Source organism: Eulemur rufifrons, chromosome 2 (assembly GCF_041146395.1).
Source record: "Eulemur rufifrons isolate Redbay chromosome 2, OSU_ERuf_1, whole genome shotgun sequence".
In the NCBI taxonomy this organism is placed as follows: Eukaryota; Metazoa; Chordata; class Mammalia; order Primates; family Lemuridae; genus Eulemur; species Eulemur rufifrons.
Window position 1 is genome coordinate 50,883,056 of NC_090984.1, and position 7,986 is coordinate 50,891,041.

Consider the following 7,986-nt stretch of genomic DNA (forward strand, 5'->3'; position numbering starts at 1 on the left):
CTTTCCCAATCCTATTGCTGACTCAGACACGAGTCCCCTGCTGACTCACCCCGCCCCCTGCACCCCCCCAGCAGCCCTCTGGATCTCCCAGACACGTGCCACCGGGCCCAACCCTGCTGAGCTGGTGCAACGTGACATGGTGAGGGGGCTGGTGACACTTGAGGAAGGGAGCCCCAGGGGGGAGGCAGTGGCAGACAAAGTGACAGACCACACTGAAGTGCCTCTGGGAGGAAGCCCTTTTGCCAGCCTAGGGCCTGCTGGGGAACAGGCTCAGCAGGTGGGAGGGGAGGGGGAGTGTGGAGAGCCTGCCTGCCCCCTGCCTGCCTCGGTTTCATCTCCTGTCAGCCTTCAGCTCCCTAAGCGACAGCTTCTAATTCCGGCTGTTGTTGCCTCTGTGCTCTGCAGCAAAGTCTCAGCTTTGCTGTTTCTTTTCTGTTCATAACATACTGAGCCCATAAGGAAGTCAGAGCACAGGCTCCCGGGCCTGAGGTCTGGCACCCCCACCCCCATCCTGCCACAGCCATGGCTAGGTTGGTGATGCCAGCTGGGGCGAATGGAACCAGCTGCACCCAGTACAGTGCTCTCTGCCCTGACTCGTCTTCTTCCCTGAACTGTCTCAATCCACCACAGGGAACAGGGACATAAATGAAGTGGAGTTGTCTCAGGGAGGCTTGAGGAGGAGGAGGCATGGCTCTTCAGGACCAAGGGGGCGGCCATTCTGGGTTTCTGCTCCTGCTCTCCACCTGGGGGTGCACAGCCTGGCTCAGCAGGCTGGCCTGCCACACATAGATTCCAGGGGTACTCCCTCCCTTGACCCTGGCAACAGAGAGAAGGGAAGAAAGCAATTTTCCTCGTGCTGCAGAAAAGGGAAATTGAGTCATAAAAGGAAGAGAAGCTTTTCTTCTGCTATCTGAATAAAGAGGGAGAGCACTCCTGCCTTCTCATTGGGGGTAGGAAGGCTCTACCCACTCCTGGGGGCCACCCCAGGAGGGGCCCCGTCTGGGGGCGGAGCAGTGAGGGCTGCACTCTAAATAACTATGCAGCTCTTTCCCTGACACTCTCTCACTCCATCCGGAGTGAAGCAGGCAGGGCTGGGATGTATCAGCCCCATTTTGCAGATGAGAATACGCAGGCTTGGAGCCACACTGCTAGTAAATGCCTTCAAGCTGGGACTTAACCTCTGATGTCAAATACTGTGCCCTTTCTATGACACCGTGAAAGAAAAGTGGCAGAGCCCTAACCAAGAGCTTAAAAAATGCAAAAAAGGGGGGCTTCACAGTGTGTGCAGGTATACATTCCATGCTCCCCACATGACAGATGGGAGTGGGAGCCTCTGCTCTATGACCTGGGTGCCAAATCCAAGGTGGGCATCCCTGGAGGTGGGAGCTAGAGAGAGGTGAGAGGCTCAGGGTGCAGGGCCATGAGCCCACTTTGTCACACCCATCTGAGCCCACTATTTCCCCTCCCAGCAGCAAATGGTCTCCTCGCCCCATACCTTGCCCCAGCATCTCCTACTGCAAAGCATCTTATCATTGCCCTGCCCAGGCTGAGGACATCTTCATTCTTCTCTTAATTTCCTGTCTCTTATAGGAAAGGACCCCTTAAAGCAGCCCTCAACACTGTCCCCTAAAGTTGTTTTTCCTGCTTCCATGCCTTTGCCTCCATAACTCTCTGTATGGAATTGTCTTCCTCATTTCTTAGCAGCCAGATCCCACACATCCTTGAAGGACCAACTCCGAAGTCCTGTTTTCAGAAGACCCCAGAGCCTTCTCCGTTGCCCAACTCTTTTCCTCCAGGGACAGTCTTGGTATCATATTTAGCAGATGTAGTCAACCCTCAGATGACATCCTCCACTTTTTATGTCTCAGTCTGATCTTCTCCATTACAAGACAAAGTCTCTTCTAACCGGAACCGAGCTTCTGCCGCGGTATTTCCCACTGCCAGGAACACAATGCCCAGCTCATGAAGTCTCAGTAAAGTATGTAGTTGATACCTAGTTCACTCCTTACGTTACAAATATCCATTCCAACCCTACTCACCTCTCCCCACTCCCCAAGTTCTGAGGTGCCCTAATTCCCCTCAACCTAGGTCTCTGTGCCCCCCCCTTCCCAGGACCGAGGTGGGTGCTGGTGGGAGGGAGAGGAGATGCGGTGGTTTTTCCACGCATCTAGTGGAAAATGGAATTTGTGCTCTTCTCTCTTTACAGATCAGCTAGTAGCCACAGCCAGAGCCCTGTGGCCCCAGGGGGCTTGTGCTCAAGACAGAGACAGAGACAGGGACCGTAGGTCGGGGCGGGGGGGAGTCTTGAGTGGGTCCCTCGCTCTTTCCTAGGTGGTGGCCAGTCCTGGAGTAGCGGGGAGCCGGCGCAGAGTAGCTGCTAACGGGCCTGCAGCATGCCCAGGTGCTAAGCAGCCCGCTCCGAGTTGGGGCAGCCGCGCAGTGTACGCTCCGCCCGCTACGCAGCCGCCGGGGGCTGGCACGCGGGCGCGTGGTCGGGGTTGGAGACGTCTGAGATGCAGAGCGTGCTCGCCACCCCCACTACCCCCCACCGCTCGGAGTGAGCGTGTGCGGGAGGAACAATCGTGTGTGAGTGCGTGATTCGCTGCACTTCGAGTGGCAGTTCCCAGCCAGACTGAGCGCCCCCCACAACCTGCAGCACATGTGCCCGCTTCCCCCAAGTTACTCCTCTTCCGTCTTTCTCTGCCACCCCAGGTCGCATGGTCCAGTTCTGCCCTCAGGGAGTCCCGTTTCTTTTCACTCTGGGCCACACCGGGCAGTTCTTAGTCTTCCCCGACGAGCCCGAGATCCCGCCAGTTTCTAAGGAGCCCAGGGCACCGACTCGAGTGGGGGCGGAGGGCGGGGAGAGAAGACTGCGACTTTGGGATTGGCCCGGTTGGGTGCTTGTGGCCCCCGGCGAGCAGCCCCCGCCCCCGCCCCGCAACCGCCGCCGCATTCCCAGGGGAGCGCGGAGGAGGAGCCGCTCCCCGACTTCGTGGCCCACGAAGGAGTGGGGGTCAGGGGCGGTCTCCGCCGCCCTGTCCGTCTCTGCCCTGACGGCGCAGCCGGCTTCCAGGGCAGCCACTGCCATGGAGACCCCCGAGGCTATAAAGCCAGGTACCTAAGTGGCGGCGGCTCCCGCGTCGCTGAGTCCCCCAAGTGAGGAGCTAGCGCCCCGGCGTGGCCCGGCCCCCGCGAGAGGAGAGGAGGCGGAGGAACGGCGCCAGTAGCTTGAGGAGCGGCGCGCCCCGCCAGGGCTGGAGGCAGGCGTGCACGGCGGGCGCCACCGTCTCAGCAGGGGAGCGGGGGCTGCCCGGGGTGCGGGTGAGTGGCACGGCTCCAAACCACGAGGGACTGAGGGCGCCGGACACGGGGAAAGCAGCGGGAGACTCAGAAGGGGGCGCAGCTTCGGCTCCTGTCATCTCGTGGCGGGCCAGGAGCGGAGCCCAGAGTAGCTAGCAATCAACACCTTCAGGCGGGAGGCCCGGGGAAGACGCAGCAAGACGCCAGGCGTGCGGGCGAGGAGCGGCTGGGCAGCCGGAACCGCGGGTGCAACTCGAGTGGGAATCTCCGGACCCTCGGCCGCCGCCCACGCGCGGAGGGAGCGGCACTAGAGCGCGGGCGGAGGCCTGGGCCCCGCGGGACGCGAGAACAGGGGCGCCCCCGTGCGGAGCTGCCGGGCCGCCCGGCTGTGGCGGCCGGGGCCATGCTCAAGCCCAAGGACCTGTGCCCCCGAGCGGGTACGCGCACCTTCCTGGAGGCCATGCAGGCGGGCAAAGTGCACTTGGCCCGCTTCGTGCTGGACGCGCTGGACCGCAGCATCATCGACTGCCGTGCTGAGCAGGGCCGCACGCTGCTCATGGTGGCCGTGGGGCTGCCGGACCCCGCGCTGCGCGCGCGCTTCGTGCGATTGCTGCTCGAGCAGGGTGCAGCCGTGAACCTGCGGGACGAGCGCGGCCGCACCGCACTCAGCCTGGCGTGCGAGCGAGGCCACCTGGACGCTGTGCAGCTGCTGGTGCAGTTCAGCGGCGACCCCGAGGCGACCGACTCGGCTGGCAACAGCCCGGTGATGTGGGCGGCGGCGTGCGGCCACGGGGCGGTGCTCGAGTTCTTGGTGCGCTCCTTCCGCCGCCTCGGCCTGCGCCTCGACCGCACCAACCGTGCGGGCCTTACGGCGTTGCAGCTGGCCGCTGCCCGTGGCCATGGGACTTGTGTGCAGGCCCTCACTGGGCCCTGGGGTCGCGCCGCCGCCGCCGCCGCGGCCCGAGGCTCCAACTCCGACAGCCCCCCCGGACGCCCGGCCCCCGAACCCAGCCCCGAGCGTCGACGACCCAGCCCCCGCCGCCTACCGCGGCCTCTGCTGGCGCGCTTTGCGCGAGCGGCGGGCGGCCATGGCCACGGAGGCGAGGCTGGCTCAACGGTCAAGAGTTCGGGCCGGCACCGGGCGCAGGGCAGCGAGCGGCCCGAGTTGGGCCGGAGCATGAGCCTGGCCCTGGGTACGGTGACCGAGGAGGAGGCTGCCCGTCTACGGGCGGGGGCCCTGATGGCCCTACCAAACTCGCCCCAGTCAGGGACTGGGCGGTGGCGCTCACAGGAGGTGCTGGAGGGAGCGCCTCCAACCCTAGTGCAAGCCCCCATTGGCCTTAGCCCCCACCCGGAGGGCGGCCCTGGCTCTGGCCGCCTGGGTTTGCGCCGACGCTCCACAGCCCCAGACATCCCCAGCCTGGTCGGGGAGGCGCCAGGGCCTGAGAGTGGCCCGGAGTTAGAGGCCAACGCTCTGCCTCTCTCGGTGCCTGGGCCAAAGCCTTGGCAGGCGGGCACGGATGCTGTGGTGCTGCACGCTCAGCGGTAAACAGCGCGAGGCCGAGCCTCTCTTCCCCCACCCGCCTGTCTCTGCTCTACTGGAATTTCTCCCTTTCTTCTAGGTCCCTCACTTTCTGACAGTAGCCCTTCCCCCATCTCAGAACCTGTCCCGCTGCCAAAGCAAGACCTCCACCAGAAATGAGAAAGGGACCCTCATCTTATGTCTTTTTTTGTGCTCGTTGGTATTCCCAGCCTTTCCCGTCGCTGGAAGGTGAAGTGTGGAAGACAGGTTCCATAGGCTGCCACCAGCCAGGAAGGTGGATCCTCCCTCCCCCAGCCCTAGGCTCAGTCCTGGGTCTGCCTAGGTTCCTGCCAGCTCCTGCCCAGTCCCCCTTCCCCTTGCTGGGTTTCCCAACACCCTGGCAGCCAGGCAGGCAGAGGAGTCAACCTTGGAGAACAAAGGCTCAGGCTCCCTCCCTCTGCCTAGTGATGCTGACGATAATGCCACGAACTACCAAAGTCTCCTTTTCCCCTATGCGTTGGAGAAGGAGAAGACCAGGAGGGGCCCCAGAGCCTTTCTGGACGGGAGGGCTGATTAGAAAGAAATCTGGCCGTTTTTCTGGGGTAGAAACTCCTGCCTCAAGACAATGAAAGCATATTTTGGGGGTGGCAGAGCCCCTGGTGTTCAACGCCATTTGTCCCTTGAGCCAGCTTGTGGGTAGCTTGAGCTCCCTCTGGCTCTCAGACGCAGGATTTGACTTCATTGATAATGTGGGGTCACTGCTCCACATAACCCCTACCCAGCCCCACTCCGGCTCCTAAGTCAGCCTGCTTCTCAGCTCGGATGCATTTGAATTCCATCTTTGAGGTTCAGCGCCTCTCCCCTCGGGTCCCAGCCTTATTTCCACTCGCTGTCAGATGCCCGAAATGGAAAGGACTTAGTACTTCCCCGCCCCCACGCCTCCCAGCTGCCGGGTCCCGCACGTGGGCGCTCCCGCGGGGTGGAACGGTTGCGAAGGCTTTGCTTAATTGTATTTCTTCCAATCCTCAAAGAACTCGTGTTTGGAGCCTTTGTATATGAAGCAGAAAGCAGCGGGTCTGATCCGAGGCTTAAGAACCTGACAATATCTCTTTAAATAGAAGCTCCGCGAGGGGGATAATTGACTGAATGTTTGCGACGTTAAACGGCGGCGCGCGGGAGTCGGGAGCCCACACGAGCCGCAGGTCCAGGTTTAAATTATATCAAACTCCGGTGAGAGCTGCGAGGGGCCTGTTAAACGGCTCCTGCTTCTTGCTGGGCCGCTAATGGAGGGCAGGGCAGATGACGGATGCGAGAGGTCGAGACCCAGGGCTCCTGCCTCTGCCCCTGTGCATGGGCCAAAAGGGGCCGGCCCCGTTCTATTATGGGGCAGGTTAGTGAGTCACAGGCACGCGCGGAGAGGTGGTTAAAGGCCCTTTACCGGCCTGGTCCTTTGTTCCCGTTCCTGCCCTCCTACTCTTTGTACCCGCCTGGCGAGGGGGCGGGGTTGAGGATGGGGGGTCTGGCGGATCTCGTGCGCCAGGACCCTGCGGAAGCGCTAGCACTTGTGTCACTTGCGCCCAGCCCACAGTGTGGCGGCAGGTGGCTTTTTTTGTGGACCTCGAGGGTTGAGCGTGCAGCCCCTCGTCTGCCTGCGGTGGGGTCTTTTCAAGACGTCGGTCTGTTCGTCTTTGCAGGACGGAAGGTTTCTCACCAGTAACTCCGAGGGAACTGCCCAGAGCGAAATGGCCGTGCTGAGAAATTGGGCTTGGGGGTGAAGGGTGAGAGGTTAGGGAGTGGGCCTTGCGCAGGTGCCAGACACCTCCCCAGTCCTTCCACCACCCCACCCCACCCGCTTAGGCCGCGCGGGCCGGCACCCTGGACGTGATCTCTGGTGCCCCCTGGCGGCAGCGCTGCGCTCTCCCCGCTGCGCCTGGCCCCGAGCTCAGACTTCTGGTTTTAGCTGGGATCACCGCTGTGTACTTCTCCCTCCGTGTGCATTTACCCATGGAGTTCTCTGCCTCTCACAGAATGTTAAATCCGGATACTTGAAATCACTTCACAGCAATGAAGTGAGGGACAATGAACAAAAAACTCGCTTTGGGAGTAGCAGGAGCCCAGACCCTTCACTAAGGACCCCAAGTTAATCTCCCAAGTTAAGGCTCCTCAACCTGAGGGAGACCGCTCTCTTCCGAAAAACTGGAGCTGCCAGCCCTTCCTTCATGCTTTCTGAACCTTGGGACCTGCCAATTATGCAGTTTTCTTGTGATGACGTTTGCTTCATTTCTGAGGTGTTCTGCCCTTCCCCTCCCCTCTTCTCCCCAAACATCTGCCTTTCCTCAGTTCCCCTGTCTGGGCGGTGGGTGCACAATACCAGAGTGCCTGAAAAGTGTGGGGAGAGGGTCTGGGGGGGATCACTGGACATACCCCTGCAAACTGCTTCTTTCTGATCTTTGCTTGCTCCCTTCCTCCCTTTTCAGCTGTGTTCAATTTCAATGAAGTTTTTAATGGTGTAGGAATTTAAGTATTTTGGCTTAAAAACAGTATGAAGTCTGGGTTGCACATTGTATCAGAGGCTGTAATCTTTCCAGCGCCTTTGACATGTTGGCTTTCTGGTTGAACGTCACCTTGGGCTCTCTTTACTGGGTAAATGACCCCCAGAGCTTCTCTCTGCGGAGTTGCCCAGAGCATGGTGGTGGAATGTGATGTTTCTGAAAACCCGCAAAAGATTGCTCCTGTCTGACTGCCTTGCTGTCCTTTCATACTCCTTGCCAGGCCCAGCTCTGGGCACAACTTCCATGTTTTGCCACATTTCACTCCGCTGAACTTCCTCTCTCTGTCAGCACCAGGGTGTTGAGGCTGGGGTCCCCTCTAGCTCTCTCCCCACCTTAGAAGAGACTTTTCTGAGTATTTTGCTTTCCTAATTCTTGTTGCTTTCGTCATTGTGAAGAGTCATGCAGGCCACTGGATCTCGGTACTGATCAGTGCGTGAGGCTAAAGGACGTACGCACACCCTTTCGGAGTGAGACTGTGTGGTGGAAGGACTAGTAGAACTCAAAAGAATAGTTAATAAATCCAGTATTATTCCATTGTGAGAACTGACCTCTCTTTGCCTTACCAACCACTGCCGACTCTTGGCTCCCTTTGGAGCGATGGAAGGATGCCCT

At 60.3% G+C, this 7,986-nt stretch overlaps 1 protein-coding gene across 1 annotated transcript; it reads left to right on the forward strand.

The window, feature by feature from the left end:
• The first annotated feature begins 3,703 nt into the window (after positions 1 to 3,703).
• ANKRD63 (ankyrin repeat domain 63) lies at positions 3,704 to 4,849 on the forward strand. The gene has a single exon (XM_069461635.1). The coding sequence runs from the start codon at positions 3,704 to 3,706 to the stop codon at positions 4,847 to 4,849; it is 1,146 nt and encodes a 381-aa protein (XP_069317736.1).
• Positions 4,850 to 7,986: the final 3,137 nt, after the last annotated feature.